Source organism: Bactrocera dorsalis, chromosome 1 (genome assembly GCF_023373825.1).
Source record: "Bactrocera dorsalis isolate Fly_Bdor chromosome 1, ASM2337382v1, whole genome shotgun sequence".
In the NCBI taxonomy this organism is placed as follows: Eukaryota; Metazoa; Arthropoda; class Insecta; order Diptera; family Tephritidae; genus Bactrocera; species Bactrocera dorsalis.
In genome coordinates, this window is record NC_064303.1 from 57190308 (window position 1) to 57213331 (window position 23024).

Sequence of the window (23024 nt, forward strand, 5' to 3'; positions counted from 1 at the left end):
CGAATACCTTTCTTGAAACATCATCAACAAACACCAACAAAAATCTTGCACCGCTGAACGATTTTGCTAATTGGACCAAGCACGTCCGAATGTATAACGTCCAAAAAATTCTTAGCACGACTACCAGCTGATTTAGTTGTTACTCTAGTTTGCTTACCCTTACAACGTACAATGCGTTCTTTTTCACTTGCGTCGTTGTAATTTACTCCAAGCGTTGAATTCTGCACCTGCTTCATGCTGTTTTTGCAAATGTGTCCTAACCTTCGATGCCACAGTTCAAAATTATCAATAGTTGTCATTGCTTTTCCAACTGGAATTTTAGCACAATCTAATTTGTACAAACCATTTTCTGCATACGCTTTAGCAATTAATCTGTTTTTCTCATCAAGGATTTTACATATATTCCCTTCGAACATCACCTTTTTGTTTTGTTTTGTTATTTGCCGAACCGACAAAAGATTCGCGCAAAGACTGGGAACATATTCGACATTTCGAACATTCGTTTTGACTTTTTGTCTGTTTACATTTAAAACCAGGCTGACTTCGCCTACGCTGTTAACAGGAACTCGCTCTCTGTTAGCTAAAATTTCTTCATTATGCTCTGCTGCTCTCAGCTTCGAAAGTAACTTCAGATAGCCTGAGTAACGTACCATACATTTTCGCCGCTCTGAGAATGCAAACACGAATTCGCTAACAGCGAATTTGAAAACATTGCCGTCCTGCTTTTAACTTCATTCTCATTTACTTTCTTTGATTTCGGAGACTTGCGGCACTCTTTATGCATATGGCCTTCCTGACCACAATTGACACAACGAAACTTTTTCCGATTAAAACTTTTGTCGTTCCTTTTCTGTTGGAAATTCTTCGAATACAAAGCGTTGTCAGTATGATCTTTGCTACAGTCAAATTTGACATCTTGCAACAACAAACTTTTAACGCTATCGACAGTTAATTTCGCTTTCGAATTCTCCACAGCCATAACGAGTGCTTGATACTCATTAGGCAACCCAGCAAGCAATAATGATGCCACCCGCTCATCACCTACGTCCAGACCTGCATTTTGCAACTTGATTGACGTCATGACCATCTCGTTTACATAATCCTGTACGGATTGAAACTGTTCCAGCTTTAACTGCACCAGCTTCTTTAAAAGCTCTACCTTGCGAGTTAAACTACTGTCTTCATACGCGGTCATTAACGTATCCCATGCATCCTTTGCAGTCACTGCATTTGCAATATGCGAAAAATTACTCGGCTCCACCATGAGCGTAATCTCCGCCAGTGCCCGTTCATTGCTGTCACGATCTTTTTCCGTTGTATTTTCGGATAAACCGTTCTCCGTTACTTTCCAGCAACTTTTTAGGACCAAATACGATTTAGCATTCCGCTTCCAAAAATCGAAATTTTCACGTCCGCGAAGTTTTTCAAATGGAAAACTAAGAGCACCTGCCGCCATTCTCTTTTAAATAAAATTAAATTTAAATAACTTTACTTTTGGCAATAGGCAAATAACTTGTTGAGCAATAGGCCCATAACCTGTTGAACAGAGTTACGTACACGCGGTTTCAATGTGAGGTGACGACTGACTTTATTGAATAAAAATACATAAGAACAGTATAAAATGAATAAGAAGTATAGAGATGCCAGATTTACAATATTTCATAACAGTTTTGCAAGAACAAGAGAATCCCCTTAACAGTGAGCAGCTGTATTTGTATATGGAATGTAAACAAATATCAAGTGACAATTTAAGGCCGGCAAAATATGTCTTCCAAAAAAATCGATTAAATTAAGCAGGAAACGATTATAATGAGTGGAATGTAATGCCGGAATTACATGTGCAGATATTCTGCATGCAGATCTGCACTATTTTTTCCAGCCAAAACACATGTGCAGTAAATTTTGACAATCAGCTGATTGCAATAAATAACTGAAATTGAAATTGAAATTTAAAAATTTTAAAATGGATGTGGAAAGGAAAAAAGATTGCAACAATTGCTTTTACTTCTAGTTGCTAAAAAGAAATTAATTAATATTTTAAGCTTGTGCACGATAAGTGATAAAAAAAACACGGGTGTGGACGATTCTTATACATGCGGAAAATGAGAGAGATCTGCATGGTTTTTTCAATAATTTATTCATCTATATAAAAAACAATGATTCCTCTCAGTTCCAAAAGGCTACTCGGATGCAAGTGGATCAATTTAAGCTTCTTCTAAGCTTAATTACAAGGCGTATAGCAAAACAGTTTCATATACGTCGTCCAATACCAGCAGAATGTCGCCTGGCAATAACATTAGTGTAAGTACATTTTGTTTGTAAATTTTATAATAAATAAATACATATGTTCATCAACTCTTACAATAGATATTTGGCCCATGGAGTTTGCCGCCAGATGTTGGCTTGGGCTTTGCGAGTAGGAGTATCAACAATTGGCAAAATTTTATTGGAAACATCCGCAGGCATTTGGGATGAACTTTCAGGAATATGCTTGGCGCAACCAAATGAACATGAGTGGAGGGAAATAGCCGATTCATTTTGCATCAAGACAGGAATGCCTCATGTTGTAGGAGCTGTTGACGGCAAACATGTCCAAATCAAGTGTCCGCGAAAATCCGGATCACTGTATTTTAATTATAAGCAATATTTTAGTATTGTGTTGTTAGCCGTTTGTGATAGCAAATATACACTCACCGCAGGAGACATTGGGGCTTACGGAAGCCAAAGTGATGGCGGAGTGTTAAAAATCAGTGGTTTTGGAAATAGAATATTAAACGGAACAATGAACCTACCGGAAGCAGAAAATCTTCCACGTAGTGCGATAAAATTCTCATTTTATTATGTGGGAGATGCTGCTTTTCCGTTGACAAAACATTTGATGAGGCCATATCCGGGAAAGTGTTTGGAAGCAAACAAAGACCACTTCAATAAATGTTTATCCAGAGCGCGGGTTACAGTTGAAAATACATTTGGAATTTTAGTGGCTAGATGGCGAGTTCTCAAAAATCTTTGGATATGTTTCCCGAAAATGCCAATACCATAGTTAGAGCTACATTAATTTTACATAATTTTGTAAAGTTCCATAACGCCGAATTCTATTGTCCCAACAACTTCGTTGACCACGTAAATGAAAGTGGCATTCTAATTGAAGGGCAGTGGAGACAATTTGTAGCGCCAATACATCAGAGTACGATATTATCAAGCGCTAGCGCAAGACGAAGTGCTCCCGAGATCTTCTTAAAAATTATCTCTTCTTTAATAAATAAGTAAATAATTCAAAAAATGTATTATAAAATAAATATTTCGGTTCTACGTAACCTGTATGGATTTGTATTTCTCAAAATTGTTTGCGCTGAAATAACAAAAACAACAACTACAAAATAAATAAATAACTTTGTACTTTTTTATATATTTGAAATGAATGGGCTTTTATTTAAAGTGATAAATATTATAAAAGATGTTAATGAAAAACTTATTTTCTACGATTCACAAAAAATTGGTGAAATGTTTGAGAAATTTGGAGTTGTAACTCCGACATTTCCAGGCTATTTAAATTAGCTCCCTCCGCCTGCTTGGCAAGGCTTTCAAAAAATAATTGAATTGCGGATCTCTCCGTGCCACCGACCAATATTTCTTCGGCTAACGACGTCACTCTTTGAAAGTCTCTATTCGAGCTTTCAAGTAATTCCTCAATTTTACGTTTCCGTCCAGTCTGTGTCTGTGTCTGCGTCTGCGTCTGCGGTGATTGAGAAAATATATTTAAGTTGGCACTGCTACAGGCGGATTCACCAATGTCGCTGAGGAAGGAGTCATCACCTTCTGTCGTTACGGTGCCATAATTGCCTTATGTGCTGAAAATGCATATATAATAAATAATACAATTATACAAATAAAACAAGATTATACAAAACCTACTTCAAGTTGTCCATTTCAACGTCCTTTAAAAACTTTAGGCTCTCCATCCACTTCCACTTTTTGTGTGGCGAATACACGCCGCTTCCTGATGGTCTCTTTTTTAAGTCCTTGTAAAATTTATCTCGTAGGGTCCGCCAACGGGCCTTTAGCTTCTCACCTAAAAACATTCAAAACAGGAATAAATATAAATTTTCTGTTAGGTCATAAAATTAAAGATTTACCTGGAATATTCAATTTCTCCGATAGCTCCTGAAATTTGCGTCCCTCAGGTAGCTATTTTTATAATTCCTATGACTTTTGTCATATAGAAACCGGTTTTCGCTAACAAATTCAATCAATTTGTCTTCCATTTTTTTATATCTTTTGTTTATTTTCACTGAACAGCTGAGCGCAATTTCAAATGTTGCCGGACTTTGCTCAAAAATTAATTATTTAAATGTTGTCAGCACTGCCTCTGCGCAGAGAAATTCAAATTTCACATGCCGTGCAGATCTGCATTGAGGTGCAGAATTTGAGCTGTCAAATCAGTACAAATTTTTTTTCTGCACGCAGAATTCTGCACATGTAATTCCGGCATAAGTTTCAAGTAGTTTTCAGCGAAAACTGTGTTTTCGTTCGACAGATTTTACATGGACGAAAACACAAGTTTTCGTGCGAAAACTAGTTTTCCCCACGAAAACATGTTTTCAATGTCGGTCCGAACATAGTATTAAAATGAGCAATATATGTCTGTCTATACATATATATTACCGTTTTGCTAATATTTATGTTTTGAATATTTCTTTGCTAAATTGGAGTATGGGCAATATTACGATTCTTTTGGCGTCGCGATGTGATGGAACAGATGGATAGAGGAGGTCCTCAGAAGTTATTACTCTATGTTTAACGCACTTTTCACACATTTTTAATTAATATATATTTAATTACACTGTACACATTCAAATATATCAAAAATTTATACTAATTGTGTATTTTTAAGGAAAATAAATTGACTTTAAAAACAATTTTGCACATCCAAACTTTCAAAAAATTTGTGTGTAGTAGTTCGACACAAAAGTACTATGAACACCCCGGTGTTGAACCGACCAGGGTTATTTTTTTTATCTTTATACAAAAATTATTTGTACTATTTTCTCTATATATGTTAAACAGAAAATTTTTTGATAATTTTTTTAAAACACAATATGTGGCAAAACTGGTATTAGTTATTTCATGTATATAAAATTGTGGAACTTTAAATACAAATATCTCGTAAACTATAAGTCTGAGAAGGGTACATTTTTTAATCCAGAGATCATCCTCTTTCAGATTATACACTCAAATCGTGGCGCCAAAATAATCGTAATCGTGCCTTAAAAAGACTTACCGCTTGCATTTTATCTTCCCTCGCATCCCCAAAGCTTTACATGTACATGTTGTCTTTTAAACATTAGTGTGGAAATGAAAACTGCTCTCTCAAGCCACCAAATGACAGTTCATTCCAAGCAAAAGATCACACGAAATATAACTAGACAGCAATTGCTAAACATTACCATTGTACACTCTCCTTTGGCCATATTAGTAGCAATACAGACTTTTAGTAATTTGAAATTGATTTTGAGATGCCCCGTAATACGATCTGCACAAAAATGATAGAAACAAGATTGCGCAATGACGAGTTCAAATTTTGTCCGTTCTGCGCATCTACGTCACGGTTGACCAACGTACAATCAGCTGATATTCAGTTGTTTGTTTTTCTTTGCAATAAGAAGCAATTTTGTATTGCAGGCATACAAAATCATGAATATCATCAAAAGGTAACATCAATATAAGTGAATATTAATAAAATATATCAATATAAGTGAATATTTTATAGTGAACATTTACCTACATATTTATTTAATTGAATTTTCATTAGGGGTATTCAGACCAGCCTTGTTAATTCGTTAGTCGTTAGTTCGGTAGTTTTTACATGTATTTTGTTTTTGTAAAATTAACAGACAATCGTTTTACCGAGTAACGAACTATCCAGCTGGCAAGCTTGATAATTGTTTCGTTCATACACCGTCGAACTGTCATCGTAACCGGTTGCTTTTCGCTCTGTGCTTATTGAGTTTGTTAAAACGGTATAACGGTTTGTTCTGCGTTTATATTACGCTCGTGCTTTGTTTGTGAATTAATTTTTTTATCGTTTTATATCTTTTCAATCACTTAATTTCTTAATTTGTTAAACTAAAATTCGCGTTTACTATGGCCCCTGGGGCCACCAAATTAGGGGATAATAGGTTTTCCCTATTATCTCCAATAATGAAAAAGAAAAGAAAAAAACCAAATCCGATCCCGTTAGACCAATTTCCAGAATTACCAGTCTCAAACACGGATGATCCAAAATTTTTGGTCATGTCATCGCTGGACGACAACAAGCCACTTAATTCGTTATCATGCTTCGCTACGTATAAAGGTATTCATGCAATCAGTAAGGAAGTAAGTAAAGTTACTGAGCTACGTGATGGTAGCCTACTGCTCTTTGTAAATAACAACAAAACAGCTAGCAAATTTCTTTCTGCAAAAATTTTACCTGGCGGAGGTCATATCAATGTCAAGCTTCATAATACTTTGAATACGGTTAAAGGCACCATATACGCCCCATTCCTGAATAACTTATCAGAAGAAGATATTGTTGATGGTCTTAAGGAGCAGGGTGTTTCTGCTGTACATAAGTTTTCACGAATTGCTGACGGCTCCCGTAATCCTACGGGTGTAGTTTTATTAACTTTTGATAAATACAAACTTCCTGAAAGAATTGATGTTGCCTGGAGGAACCTCACTGTCCGTCCGTATTACCCTAATCCTATGCGTTGTAAGCAATGTCAATTAATTGGCCACACAGCAAAATACTGCCGTAATTCACCTTCTTGTGTCTCATGCAACCTCCCTTCCGATCATACCCCACCTACTGAATGTAAGAGAATAATGTGTGCAAATTGCTCGGGCGACCACCCGGCATCATCTAATACTTGCCCTAAATATCAACAATCCAAAGAAATATTAAAAATTAAAACTATTTATAAATGTAGTATGCGTGAAGCTGTTACCAAGTATAAAATTCAATTTTCTCATACAACTTCTAATGCAAACTCTTTTGCCTCTATAGCTAAAATTTCTAACAATACTAATCAAATCAATAATGAAACAACACCTAATAACAAATCCAACAATCCTACCAAAACTAATCTAACAACAACTACAGACATCAATTCATCTAAACAATCCCTTCCAACCCATCCTACCTCCTCTTCTGTCACTTCTCCTTCCCCTCTCTTTTCCCCTTTATCCATCTCTGACTCTCCTCTCAATATCCTTTCCTCCTGTCCTATCACACCCTCCCCCACCCTCTCCTGCTCGCAAGATCCTCTTGCATTACCCAATTTTCCTTCTTACAATGAAGACATTTAGTTTAAATAAAATATTCGTAGCTTAACTTTTTTCTTTTATAAGTTTACATATGATATGATTACACTTCTTCAATGGAACATTAACGGTTATGTTAATAATTATATTAACTTAGAGTTACTTATGGGATCGTACAATCCATCTATTATCCTGTTGAATGAAACTCACCTATCTTATAATGCCTCAGCTTTTACCCCTAGGGCTTATGTGGGATATTTTATTAATCTCCCACATAACACCACCAACAAGCAGGGAGTTGCCATCCTAGTTAAAAGAAATCTACCTCACGTATTACTTCCCATACCCCTTTCAATTTTTTCTTCTGTAGCTATTGAGATCCTCGCCCCCTATAAAATTTCAATCATCTGTGCTTATTCCCCTCCTGATCAATCATTTTCTACTACTGAATTTTTAAATCTTCCTTCCGGTTCAAATCCTTTTATCTTGTGTGGTGACTTCAATGCTTGGAGTCCCCTTTGGGGCTCTGCTTCGGCTAACTCCAAGGGACGTAGCATTGAGGATGCTTTACTAAGATCCAACTGCATTGTTTTAAATGATGGTTCCCCCACCCATTTTTCCACTCACTCTACCTTCACTAATATTGATCTTTCCATATGTTCTGCCTCCCTCTCCTCAAAAATATCCTGGTGTTGTATTGATGATCTCCATGGCAGTGATCATTTTCCCATCCTTTCCAAAATATCTACTTCTCGCCCTCATTCATTTTTTAAGCCCAGGATTCGGTTTAAAACTGATTCGGCTGATTGGGATAGGTTTGAAGAAGCCTGTTTATCGCATTCACGTTATTTCCCCTTTTCTTCCAATATAAATCAAGAGGCTTCTAGAATCCAAAAAATTATACGTTCTGCTTCTAACTATTCTTTTCCCCTTTCTTCTTCTAAACCAGTCAAGCTTGCTCCTCTTTGGTGGAATAATGAGCTTTCTGCACTAAGAAATCTGAAACAGATCGCATGGCATCAATTTAAACGTTTACGTTCTAGTGCAAACTTAATAGCTTACAAAAAATCCAATGCATTTTTTCGCCATAAAGCTAAGGCTGCTAAGGTTCATTGTTTCCAAGAATTTACGAATAATATCACTTCTTCTTCGGATTCTAGAAAAATCTGGACTGATATGAAAAGACTGGCTGGTTTATCACCTTCTTCTCCTATCACTTATTTAAATACTCCTCGGGGTACTCTACTATATCCCAAAGATATAGCCTTAGAGTTTGCCACCCACTTTTCCAATATTTCTTTGGACTCCAATTTCTCTTCTGATTTTTCCTCTAGTAAACTTTCTTCTCTTTGCTCTCCTTACCTTCCTCCTTCCACCTTATCTCAATCAGCTGAATATTTAGATGCCGATATATCTGAACTTGATTTTAATTTAGCCCTCTCGTCAGTCAAGGGCAAAACTCCTGGCATTGATAAAATCTCTTACCTTATCATCAAGCACCTTCCTCCATTCCTTATATCCCGTCTAGTCAAACTTTACAATAGTATTTTTCTCAGTGGCAACTACCCTGTCCTCTGGAAGACTAACGCGATTATTCCTATTTTAAAACCTGGTAAACCTCCTGGTGTGGTCAGCAGTTATCGTCCCATTTCCCTTCTTCCTTGCCTTGGTAAATTGATTGAAAAGATTATTGCTACTAGACTCGCCTGGTATGCTCAATCTAATAATCTCATTTCGCACAACCAAGTTGCGTTCAAGAGGGGGCAGGGTACGTTGGATGCTCTCCTGCACCTTGATCACTTTATCTCTGATACTCTCTCCCACAAAAATCATGTTTCTATTCTTTCTTTAGATTTCCTAAAAGCATTTGACAGGATTGGGATTCATGTAGTGTTAAGACAGCTTAGTAGGTGGAGAGTGGGTTCTCGTATTTTTAACTTTGTCAAATCTTTCCTATCCAACCGTAAATTAAGTGTTATCATATCCAATGTTTCATCCTCTGTTCTACCATTAGATAATGGTACCCCACAAGGGTCACCGCTCTCGGTGATCCTATTTACTATTGCATTTGATGAAATCAGTACCATTCTATCAGATTTTGTTACTATCCGGCATCAGATTTATGCTGATGATTTAATTTTATTCTCAAAAACTTCAAATTTGACTTCAGTAACAATTACTTTCTCTGAAATTTTATTGCGTCTTTCTCGTTGGTCCTCTACTTCAGGCACATCAATATCTTTTCCTAAATCGAAACTTTTTCATATTTGTAAAAAACATCAATGTACTATCCCAACGCTCACATTTGATAATACAAACATTTTGTGTACAGATAGTATTAAGTTCCTTGGTATTGTATTAGACTCTAAGTATACATTTAAGAAACATTGTCAGTATATAAGAAAAAGACTTTTTGTTAATTTAAATATTATTAAATACCTCTCATGTAAGCGCTCACTCATCGGCTCGGCTTTACTGGTCAACGTCACTAAAGCCCTCATCTCATCTGTAATTAATTATGGCTTGGAAATTTATGGACATCATTCTAAGAATCATCTAAAAATGCTTGCTGCGCCCTATCATTCTTCAGTTCGTTGTTCTCTTCGAGTGTTTCCAACATCGCCAATTAAAAACATACTGACGGAAGCTGGCCTACCTTCTCTAAAAGATGCAGTGGAAGATAGCTTAAATAAGCTTTATTCAAAACTCATACTCAGCACGAACTTTACTATAAAAAAGGACTTTCAATCATCACTTTGCAGAAAGAGGTCTCCTAAAATACCGTCTTCTATGTATTTTTAAAAGTGCTTTGTTTGCTAAAACCAATGAGTTGCCGCTTAAAATAATGCTGCCTTGCAGTAAATATATTCCACCGTGGAAAGTAAATGAATCTTCTTTCATTAGTGATCTTACTTTTCTTCGCAAATCCATCACTCCAAGCACTGTGTATAAATCTCGATTTTTGGAATTATCTGCGCACTTCAAATCTTTTGATTGGCAGTTTATATATACTGATGGCTCCAAATCGTCGCATACATCTTTTGCTGTAGTTGATGATAACCAACAAAGAATATCGTATGGTTTATTATTTCCATTTTGTTCAATTTTTACCGCTGAAGCTACGGGTATTCTCAAAGCTGTCCAGTATGCCCAACAAAACCTTGGTAAATTCATCATCTGTACAGATAGTCTATCGTGTTTTCAAGCTTTAAAAAACCGCAGTAACTACAATGACGTCATTATTGGCATTAGATCGCTGTTGTTTTCGTTAGCACATAGACTAAAAATAATGTGGATACCCGGTCACTCTGGAATCATTGGAAATACTTTTGCGGACTCGGTGGCTAAGGAGGTGTGCATCACTCCAACAACTACATCTGCCTTGTTTGTTAAGAGTGATATAAAACGGCTTATTATTCAACAAAGATCCACTAAATTGGCGCTTGATTGGATGAATTACAGACACCACTACTCTAGAATAAATTCAAATCGTATCAAACCATCCTTTCCGTCATCGCTTTCATCTAATTATATCATTCCATATATCAGACTTCGCATTGGCCACTCCATTATCACACACGCTCACATACTAAATGGCACTCAGATCAACCAATGCCCATTTTGTGATTCAGATTTAAATCTATTGCATCTTCTGCAACATTGTCCAGCACTTCAAACTCATAGAATGTCAAACTTCAACAATACTGATCCAATAATTTTATTGATGGATCCCTCAAGCAACAACATTTCGAAAATCTACAACTTTTTGAAAGACAGCGACCTTCTTCGACGCATATAACATAACCAGTCGGCCGATAGCCCATGATGCTAGTGCTGCGTATTTTCTTAAGTTTGTATAATAATTGTATTATTATGTAAGCTTTTATAAAATAAAAAAAAAAAAAAAAAAAAAAAAAATTGTTTCGTTACTCGGTAATATCACATCAGCTGTTTGTTTGTTGTTCGTTGCTTTATTCATTTTCAACGGAAAAATAAGTCTGGCGTTCGTTGCTTATTTTTAAAGGGGAAAATAAATTTGGTGCACACTCGTGAGTTTGGAAAAATTTTGCAAAAGTAAGTATATCTTTAACAAATAGTAGCTTTTTATTTCATTAAATACTTATTTTCAGTGGAACCTCAAAAGAAAATACGCAAGAGGGCAAAGCCTAAAAAAATGGAGTGAGGAGGAAAACCATTTGATTCTAGAATATTTACTAGAAAATGTGGAAATTGAGGTAGTTCTTTATATTATACAATTAGCTTTAACTAAACACTTTAATACGTTTTTTTTTATAGAAACCAAACGCCCAATTGTACTACAAAAAATTAGTTCAAACAAAAAATATCGATGCGACTACGGACATGTTGCGCTGCAAGGTCCGGTACTGGAAGCAGATGTATAATAAAGTTGAGGAGTGGCGCAAATCGACTGGTGCTGGAATAGACGTTGGCGATGATGTTTCCTCAATAAAAGGTAAATGCGGCTTTAATGTTAAGTGAAACTTTTTTGGTTTTTTAATAATTCTCCGTTCTTTCAGCAAAACTTTCACAAATGTGTCCGAATTATAAACGGTTTTCGGTTCTATTTGGGAGTAAATCCGAAGTCAATTGTGTTGTAGAGACGTACAACCTTAAAGTGTCACAATACTGCAGCGATTTTTCAGACCTTGTAGAGGTAGTGGAAATTCCAGCCGAATCATCACAATCATCTGCGGAACCATCGGGTTCACTTAACGAGAAAGCAGAACAGACAACAGTAGGAGCAGAGGTAGCAACAGATCCTCCTACCACTCCGTCGTTCCTCGAAAAAGTGAAAAAACGTGCTCCAAAAAATATTCTTAGTGAACTTAAAGATATACAAAAGAAAGAGAACAGTTTTTTGAGCAACGAATAGAAATTGAAAAAGAAAAGTTAAATTTGGAAAAGTTAAAGCTAGAATTGGACAGAGAGAGTTAAATAAAGATTTTGAAATAAACAAATTGGAGTTAGAGACTAAAGTTCAAATATAATACATATGTAACAATTTTATATGTATGTTTTGTATAATAATTTTTAAGAATGTACAAATATATCTAAATGTGATAACTTGAAGTGATACAACTTTTTATATGTACATATATAAAAATGAAAAATGAATTTTTGATTTAATTATAATTTTTAATTTAATAAAACAGCATTTGAAAACGTAAGATGATATAACGATTGTCTTTTTAATTCAAAGCTACTTGAGAACGTTTCTTCCACTTCTTCTTCATAAATGTCTTCATTTGTACTCTCGTTGAAATTCTTATTTTCACTGTTAAGGTTGGTACGCAGCTCTCAAGTAATTGCTCAAGAACAAAAATACATTATTTCTGAAGTAATTTTGACAGCTGGTTACGCATTGTGAATGATCCACATTAGAAGAGCAAGAGAGAATAAACAAAGTAAACAAACTTTGTGCGTATGTATGTATGTGTAATGTACACAAATATTTTCATTGAGATTTAAGGAATGTTGTTGACGATTGGTTGGTTTTATACAACCTTTCAAAATGGAACATACTTTATAATAATGATTTCAACTAATTTAGGATGAATTTGACGATTACTTCGAATTTCCTGCAAGAAACAATTGTTGATTTGATGTTTCTTCGCAAAACCAGGTTTGCCATATTCACATTTTATTGAAAAAAAGTATTAAAAATTAGTACTAGCTTTCTTAAGAGCTGCGTACTAGCACAAGTAACTCTATCGCAGGAAAGTTTCTGGACCGTTTCTTAAGCGTTTTTTTTTTTATATGAAGTTTTTACGTTTCTTGAGAGCTGCGTACTAAGCTTTACACGGTATTCGCTATGCTGTTTGTTGAATTTTTTTCTTTTAGGTAGTTAAAATTGTTGAGAGTTGCTTCTGTAGGGCGTTATAATAATGTTACTGAGGGGGTAAGCAGAGTCTCCAGCAATCCACTCCTGTCCTGAAAAAAATCTTGGCTGATATTTGTTTAGTGAACAGTTTTTAAATATTTTTGCATCGTGAGTAGAGCCACTGTAGCCAACGACAACATCGCGAATTTTGAGCTTGTAGTCGCAAACCATTTGAGCTTTAATTGCATATATATGATTTCTTGAAAAGAACGCTTCATGATTTTTTATTGGGGATTCGGCGAGTTTTATTTCAGTGCCATCCACGTAACCTACACAAAATGGTAGTTCGTTGAACGTTTCTCGTACTATTAAAGAGCGCTCAGTATTATCTGGCCAATATATATATAAATGGAGTTGTTTTAAAAATGCCTTGAATACTCTGCGAGTAATATTTGTTAACGTTCCTCCGTCACCAATCCCAAAAGTTAACGCAATTTTTCGTATCGATGCACTTTCTCCAGAAGAGCCCAATCCATATAGAACGACAGCTATCTGTATATCAATCGGGAATTGCTTGCCACTACATTTTTTAAAAACTTCGTCACTTGATATGAGGGTCAATAAGTGAGTAAATTGAGTTCGGTCTACACGCAGCATTTGACGGAACCGATTGTCATCCATTGTGGTTAAAATATCATCGCACCAGTGAATTGACTTTGGAACAGTATTTTCTATACCTCTACGACAGTTTAGTGTAGTGAGCAAATCCTCATACACCTCGTCAATGGTATCCTCTACCAAATCTTCATCTTTACTAAATATGTCTTGAAATAATTTGAAAGTTAGTTCCATGCTCCTCTGTACATCAATTTAAAGTACTTACCAGTAATAAATTTGATCTGAACCACATAATTTTCAATTAAATGATTGACAATTTTTGATTTTGCACTTTGTTGAGGCATTTTAACTCTTTAATAAAATTGAATCAGCTGTTTCGGAATAAAATTTACCATACTACCAAGGTAGAGCAAAAAGTGTGTTCACAGTTAAGCCTTTTAACGAAGTATCAACTAACGAATTACCAAATTAACAGGCTTCGGTTTGAATACCCCTATTGCATTATTTAATTTTCTCTCTTTGCAGTGTTTGTTTCAACCACATACATTTATGTATGTAAATAAATAGATTGAATTTTTTGTAACCAAGTATCAATTTATGTCAAAGTATGTCTTATTTAATTTTCTTTTTTTACTATACATATGTACATATGTTCAATTAAGTTTTTATTTAAGGAACGAATCCTAAAACACATTCTAGCTCTGAAAAATAATTCTTTTATTTTCGAGCTACAATTTACAAAATTACTTAAATCTATGTGCTTCTGGACGTAATTTGTACATACATATATGCAAATCAGTGTCATTGACGTCGTCAGATACTGCTTGCAAGGCTCTCATATGCTCCATCAACATATCTGTTGGTTTTGAGGGTCCTCCTTCAGAAAGGTGATCCACCCAAGTATCAGACGAATAATTTTCGGAATTCGCACAAATTTCGCGGTTGTCTTTACCGAGTTTGTGGCAGATGTACCCAGCCAAATTTTTATGTCCGTCGTTGTTGGGAATCTCCAAGTCATCAATTTTTTCAATTGGGTCAGTGGAATTTAGATCAACTGACACACGTTGAAAAATATTATCTACAACTTATCTAAATATATATCTATGTAGCTTGAGTATTACCTTTTTGGAACGGAAGCAAACCATTTTTACCAATGACTCTCATTGATGAAACCAGCTCCGTCATCTGTTCCAGTACACTATTTTTATCATCAAAGCCAAACCGTAGGCGTGCAAGCGTTCCCTCACTCCATCTTTGGGCACCCTGACATTCATTACATCAAACCAGTCTTTTGTCTATAAAATGATTATTTATTATATATGAACATTTTAATTAATATTTTAAATATTACTTACAATTTTGAAAAGTCGATGGCATTCCTCCCAATTTTCGTTATCTAGTAGACCTAAACTAGCCGCTCGAGTTATTGTTTGAGCAATTGTGTGGGAGAACAATTTTCTGGCTAATTTAACCTTTTGCCTTTCTGCTCCTGTTACAGACAAATGGAAATTTTGTGTGTAATGGACAGCTCGTTGGACGTTACCGAGAGCAGCTTCACAATAATGTCTTTTCTAACAATTTTTCCATTGATAGTAAAGCCGTTATTCAAAAAATGATTTCTCTGTAGTTTTATTAAGTGGAGGACATCAGCAAAAACCACAATCCTGTCTCCGTTGTGTGAAAACCTGCAATAGAAAAAAAGAACACAATTTAAAGTATATCATAATTTAAACAATTGTTTAGTGAATGTACCAAGGTATTTCCACATTAATTTCAAGATTATTATATAAGCCTCTATTCTTCTTCTTTACTGGCGTAGACACCGCTTACGCGATTATAGTCGAGTCAACAACAGCGCGCCAGTCGTTTCTTCTCTTCGCTACGTGGCGCCAATTGGATATTCCAAGCGAAGCCAGGTCCTTCTCCACTTGGTCCTTCCAACGGAGTGGAGGTCTTCCTCTTCCTCTGCTTCCCGCGGCGGGTACGGCGTCGAATACTTTCAGAGCTGGAGTTTTTTCATCCATCCGGACAACATGACCTAGCCAGCGTAGCCGCTGTCTTTTAATTCGCTGAACTATGTCAATGTCGTCGTATATCTCGTACAGCTCATCGTTCCATCGAATGCGATATTCGCCGTGGCCAACGCGCAAAGGACCATAAATCTTTCGCAGAACTTTTCTCTCGAAAACTCGCAACGTCGACTCATCGGTTGTTGTCATCGTCCAAGCCTCTGCACCATATAGCAGGACGGGAATTATGAGCGTCTTATAGAGTTTGGCTTTTGTTCGTCGAGAGAGGACTTTACTTTTCAATTGCCTACTCAGTCCGAAGTTGCACCTGTTGGCAAAAGTAATCCTGCGTTGGATTTCCAGGCTGACATTGTTTGTGGTGTTAACGCTGGTTCCTAAGTAGACGAAATTATCTACAACTTCAAAGTTATGACTGTCAACAGTGACGTGGGGGCCAAGTCGCGAGTGCGACGACTGTTTGTTTGATGACAGGAGATATTTCGTCTTGCCCTCGTTCACTGCCAGACCCATTTGCGTTGCTTCCTTGTTCAGTCTGGAGAAAGCAGAACTAACGGCGCGGGCGTTGAGACCGATGATATCAATATCATCGGCATACGCCAGCAGCTGTCCCGGTGGGGCTTCAAATTCCAATGGGAATAGTCACCGTCGCTGAGCTTTAAGCGACCGGGGGGGTCGGCAGGTCGCGGATAGCCGGACGGCCTGTAGTAGCAGGTTAGTTGCGAAATAAGTTTAAACGAATAAGCAATCCCCGACGAGAAGCGGCGGGAGTGGAGGTTGCGGTATAAAAGCCAGCAAGACCGTTGAAACTCCTGCGACAGTGGGCGAATCGACACCGCCCCTTGAAATATGTGTCCCCCACAACATGCAGGGCATGTTGTGTAATAAAAAATCCAGGCGCGACGGACCCATAATGGGCGGCTTCCTGGTCAGCGTCTGTTCACCATGTTAGGTGCGGCTGATATTACAACGTGACCGGTACACAGCGCGGCGCACTGGGAGTCCCTGGATAACTTAGCAGCGATGTCTCCGCTGTTAGGATAAAAAGGGTGATGTGAGCTTGCTCTGCCGAGGTGTTAGCCGCGTGGTGTATCAGTAAACAGCCACTTCGGTCCCTGGTCAGGGAGTGTGCATTGGGCGCAGGAGTAGTAGCCTGCGTTGCCCCGGGCGAGCGCCGGTCCGTCCGTGTTTTCCGGGACTGGTAAAGCGAAGGACAGGCCTCAGGGAACTGGGGTAGGAGCATAGTCTCCGAGGGTACACCCGTTCCTGTCTATTTCGGCCCGCCCCCCTACACACGATGCGCTGTAAAAACAAACCAATGGAGAATAATTTGAGAAAATACACCAAAACAAATAGCAGCAGTGTACTTGACTGCACGATGAGCAACGGCACTCAGAGCCCTGGCAGCATGTTTTTAGAAACTGATTTATCCAGGGAAACGTCGACGATTAGCGGATCTATGGAAGCGGATCCATTCAAGCGTGCACCAAGATTGATGCGTTCACCAAAACAGGCACTAGTAGTTGAAAAACCGGTAAGAGCGAGGTCGTCACCACCTGCGCTGCAAGACAGCACGCCTCAACTGGAACCAACGCAACCGAAGGGTGACACTATGTCGGAACTAGGAGAAATGATCAAAAGGCTAACAGAAGCAATGAAACAGCCTCAAAGAACGATTAATAACCAGATCCGTGATCTACTTACTTCGCTCACAAGACTCCACGCACGCGCCCAAAGCGAGTACAACAGAGTCAAGGAAAGCAGACGAAATGCGCCCCTAAGGCTTACAGGAACAGACTCAACGCCGAAAAGACCCCGCGAGGATGAGCAGCTGACGCGAAAGACCCCGCCTAAAAAAATAGCCAGCCAAGAGGAAGTCCAAAAGAGGAGCTCCGCGTGTAAGAGGAATGAAGAAACCATTCCTATAAAAGAACGGAAGGAAGAGGAAAAGGCAGAAGAATGGAAACAGGTGAAACGAAAAGCACAAAACCCGATTAAAAAGGCCGTCTTTGCTCCACGTCCGAGGCCCGATGCAATTATCATTGCGCGCACGGGAAACATGTCGTACAGCGATATGCTTAGAGCTGTCAAAAAGGAAGATGCTCTGAAAGAGCTTGGCGAGAACGTGTCACGGATTCGGAAAACGGCAAAAGGCGAAATATTGCTTGAAATGAAGAAGGCCCAGATGGAAAACAGGGGAGCATATGAAAGGGAGATAGGCAAAGTCCTAGGCGACCAGGCGAAAATAAGAACCCTAACCCACGAGGTATCAGTGGAGATCAGAGACCTGGACGAAATTACCACCAAAGAGGACATAGCGGTGGCAATACGCTCTCAAATTAAAGAGCTGAGTTCCATTGATGTAAATGCCATCAAAACCATCAGACAGGCATACGCGGGCACGCAGACGGCAGTCATCAGCCTTCCCGCAGCGGACTCAAAACGACTGCTTGACGCTCATAAGCTCAAGATTGGATGGGTGGTCTGTAGAATAAGGGAAAAGCCGAACCTCAGAAAGTGTTTCAGGTGCCTGGAATACGGTCATCTGGCGAGGGCATGCAAGAGTGAGGAAGATCGAAGCACATGTTGTGCCAAATGTGGTGAAAAGGGACATTTCGCAAAGGAATGTGACAAAAGCCCATCGTGTGCAGCATGCAAAAGCAGCGGGAAAAAAGAGACCGGACACCGGATCGGAAGCTGGAAGTGTCCACTATATCAAGCGGCCTGTAAACAGACAAAATGAGAGTTGTCCAAATCAACCTAAACCACTGCGAAGCGGCTCAAGAGCTGCTGAAACAAACAATATTCGAAAAAAAGATAGACGTGGCGATAGTGTGTGAGCAGTATAAAAACATAAACGCTAGCACGTGGATCTCTGACAAGGAAAAGAAAGTTGCCATATGGGCCTGTGGGGGTAACGCCTTCCAAGATAAGCCGCTTCTGGGAAGATCCTACTATGTACGAGCGAAAATAGGTGGCATCTATTTCTACAGCTGCTATATTCCCCCGAGTGTGCTGCAAGGAGACTATGAAAGAATTCTCGATGAGCTAGTACGAGACGCCCTCACTACCACGCCAAACGTGATAGCAGGCGATTTCAACGCATGGGCAATTGAATGGGGTAGTAGCTCCACAAACAGACGGGGTAATGCTCTACTCAAAGCGTTTTCTGTGTTAGACGCCGTGCTGCTCAATACCGGCAGTAGAAATACCTTTGAAAAGAATGGACGGGGATCAATAATAGACATCACTTTCGCCAGCAGTACGCTAGTTCGATCCGCAAATTGGAAGGTGTGCGACTTCTACACGCATAGCGATCACCTGGCCATCTTGCTGGAAATCCGCGAACAAACACAAATTCGATCCAGCGTAAAAAAAGTGCGGAAAAAAGGATGGAAGGTGGAAACGTTCGATGAGGAAATCTTCAAACTTATGTTGTATGGGAACATAGATGGTGCGATCAACGTTGACCGACAGGCTGAAAAACTGGTGAAGCACATAAGCAAAGCCTGTGATGCTGCTATGTGTAGGAAAAGGCACAACATAACCCATCGGCCCGCATACTGGTGGAACGAGGAGATCAGCACATTGAGAAGCGAATGCCATAAAGCGAGACGCCTCTGCCAAAGGAGCCAAGGTACGCCACACCATTCAAGATTGAGAGAAAGCTTTAAAAGAAAACGCAAAGAGCTCAAGAAGGCGATCAAAAGAAGTAAGTCTTCGAGTTTTAAAGAGCTATGTGAAAAGGTGGACGAGAATCCGTGGGGTGATGCTTATAAAATAGTGATGTCGAAAATCAGAGGGGGAAAAAGTCAAGCACCAACCTGTCCGATCCTCCTAGAAAAGGTGGTGAAAACACTTTTCCCAACGCAAGAACCACAATCGAATAGAACGATAACGACCATGATGGAATCTGCAATTGTAAGCGAGAAGGAGGTAATGGAAGTGGCAGAGAGATTTGGCAACGCAAAGGCTTCAGGACTTGATGGCATCCCGAACAAGGCACTGAAAATTGCCATCAGCCATAAAAAGAGGGCATTCGCCGAACTTTACACGCGATGTCTGAATGAAGGAATTTTCCCGAAGGTATGGAAGAAACAGCGGCTGGTTCTGCTACAAAAGCCGAACAAACCGGCTGGAGAGCCGAGTGCGTATCGCCCACTCTGCATGATCGACACGATGGCAAAAATACTAGAAAGATTGATCTGCACACGACTAGAACGCCACCTAGAAGAAGAGTCTCCTGGGTTATCTGAAAACCAATTTGGATTCAGAAGGCATCGGTCCACTTTAGACGCAGTTGGAAAAGTGACGGACATTGCGGCCAAAGCCATAGAGGGCACCAGATGGATGTTTGGCAATAAAAAATACTGCGCAGTTGTTACACTGGACGTGAAAAACGCTTTTAACTCGGCATACTGGCCACATATACTGAGAGCATTAGAGGCAAGAAACACCCCGGGGTATCTTCTGAGGACAATTAGCAGCTATCTGTCTGACAGGCTACTGCTGTACGATACCGATGCAGGTCCAAAAACCTACACGGTGACTGGTGGAGTACCACAAGGCTCCGTACTAGGTCCATTACTTTGGAATGTGCTGTACGACGGGGTGTTACGTTTACCGCTGCCAAAAGAAGCACAGATAATTGGCTATGCGGACGATATTGCTGTAACGATAGTAGCTAAAGAACTCTTGCAAATACAGAGCATATGCAATGAGACCGTGTCGAAAATCAAAGACTGGCTTACGAGTAACAAGCTGCAGCTTGCGGGTGAAAAAACAGAGGCAGTGCTCATCACGAGCAGAAAAAGGCTAGAAACGGTCACATTGAACATTGATGGGTATAACGTTGTAACGCAAAATTCCTTGAGGTACCTTGGCGTTATGATCGATACGAGGCTCAATTTCAAGGCGCATATTGAAAAGGCCTGTGGTAAGGCGGCTAAAGTGACTGCGGCTCTGTCGAGGATCATGGCAAACATTGGTGGCCCAAGCCAAAGAAGGAGAACTCTGTTGGCCAAAGTTAGCCAGTCAATGCTTATGTACGCAGCTCCCATATGGGGGACAGCCCTGCGTCAAAAAACCTGTGTAAATATGGCAAAAGCTGCGTCCAGGTTATGTGCCCTGAGAGTTGCCTGTGCGTTTAGAACGGTGTCGCACGAGGCGAGTGCTATCATATCTGGTCTTATGCCACCGGATATAATGGCCTCTGAGTTAAGCAGAGTCTACCGCAAAACAAAAGCAATGAATAGGCGCCTAACGGTCGACGAGCGTAAAAAGGAGAGGAAGGCAAGTCTCGATGAGTGGCAAAAGCAATGGGATGCGGCAGATAAAGGAAGATGGACCCATAGATTAATTAAAAATGTATCAGCCTGGATTGACAGACAACACGGGGAGACAGATTTCTACTTAACGCAGTTCTTATCGGGCCATGGCTGTTTCAGGGAATACCTACACAAATTTGGCCACGATGACGAAACACAATGTTCCTTCTGCGGAAATGCCGCAGAAAACGCAGAGCACGTCTTTTTCACCTGCTCCAGGTATGTAGCAGAGAGAGAGACCATAGAAAAGCTGACAAATGAAAGCATAACGCCCGATAACATAGTGAGTCACATGCTGCGATCACAGCTGGTGTGGGCTAAAATGAAAGAGTGGACCGCAATAGCGCTCCTAGAACTTAGAACAAAAGAGAGGCAGCGAAGAAGCGTAAGACCACATGAATAACCCGAGCGGTAGGTCGTGAAGGGGCAGTTATCGCCCAGCTTGGTCCTGCGAAGTAGTGCCTAACGGCGGTCCCGCAGGTCCGACTACAAGCTACAGCAGCCGGAGTTAAGGGTTTAGTACGTAGGCATATTGTCTCGCAAGTCCAGAATAGGTAATTATTACTGTCTGGGCGTGGTCCCGAAAGAGGTGCACCCTAGCGGACAATATGAATCGTGCATGCTACCAGTCCCACCCTGGTAGTATCTTTAGAAGATTCCCCCTTCGGAAACAAAAAAAAAAAAAAAAAAAAAAAACGCCAGCAGCTGTACACTCTTATAAAAGATTGTACCTGCTCGATTCAGTTCTGCAGCTCGAATAATTTTCTCCAGCAGCAGATTGAAAAAGTCGCACGATAGGGAGTCGCCTTGTCTGAAACCTCGTTTGGTATCGAACGGCTCGGAGAGGTCCTTCCCGATTGTGACGGAGCTTTTCGTGTTGGTCAGCGTCAGTTTACACAGCCGTACTAGTTTTGCGGGGATACCAAATTCAGACATCGCGGCATAAAGGCAGCTCCTTTTCGTGCTGTCGAAAGCAGCTTTGAAATCGACGAATAGGTGGTGAGTGTCGATTCTCCTTTCACGGGTCTTTTCCAAGGTTTGGCGCATAATGAATATCTGGTCGGTTGTTGATTTACCAGGTCTGAAGCCACACTGATAAGGTCCAATCAGTTTGTTGACGGTGGGCTTTAATCTTTCACACAATACGCTCAATAGAACCTTATATGCAATGTTGAGGAGGCTAATCCCACGGTAGTTGGCACAGATTGTGGGGTTTCCTTTTTTATGGATTGGGCAGAGCACACTTAGATTCCAATCGTTGGGCATGCTTTCGTCCGACCATATTTTACAAAGAAGCTGATGCATGCTCCTTATCAGCTCTTCGTCGCCGTGTTTGAATAGCTCGGCCGGCAATCCGTCGGCCCCTGCCGCTTTGTTGTTCTTCAGGCGGGCAATTGCTATTCGAACTTCTTCATGGTCGGGTAATGGAACGTCTGCTCCATCGTCATCGATTGGGGAATCGGGTTCGCCTTCTCCTGGTGTTATGCGTTCACTGCCATTCAGCAGGCTGGAGAAGTGTTCCCTCCATAGTTTAAGTATGCTCTGGGCATCGGTAACTAGATCACCTTTGGGGGTTCTACAAGAGTATGCTCCGGTCTTGAAACTTTCTGTAAGCCGCCGCATTTTTTCGTAGAATTTTCGAGCATTACCCCTGTCGGCCAGCTTATCAAGCTGTTTGTACTCACGCATTTCGGCCTCTTTCTTCTTCTGTCTGCAAATGCGTCTCGCTTCCCTCTTCAACTCTCGGTATCTATCCCATCCCGCACGTGTTGTGGTCGATCGTAACGTTGCGAGGTAGGCAGCCTGTTTTCTCTCCGCTGCGACACGGCACTCTTCGTCGTACCAGCTGTTCTTTTGCACTTTCCGAAGACCAATGGTTTCGGTTGCAGCTGTACGCAAGGAGTT

The 23024-nt window shown here is 39.7% G+C and overlaps 1 protein-coding gene across 2 annotated transcripts; it reads left to right on the forward strand.

Annotated features, from left to right (window-relative positions):
* Positions 1–9685: 9685 nt before the first annotated feature.
* On the forward strand, positions 9686–12439 carry LOC109579820 (uncharacterized). 2 transcript variants are annotated; one of them, XM_049446073.1, is made up of 2 exons: positions 9686–11779; positions 11844–12439. In XM_049446073.1, exons 1-2 carry the CDS (start codon positions 11668–11670, stop codon positions 12197–12199), a joined length of 468 nt encoding a protein of 155 aa, XP_049302030.1. In that variant the 5' UTR covers positions 9686–11667; the 3' UTR covers positions 12200–12439. The 2 variants fall into 2 exon arrangements, 1 of the variants encoding a protein (XP_049302030.1); XR_007421182.1 differs by having other exon boundaries at positions 9689–11779.
* The last annotated feature ends 10585 nt before the right edge of the window (positions 12440–23024 follow it).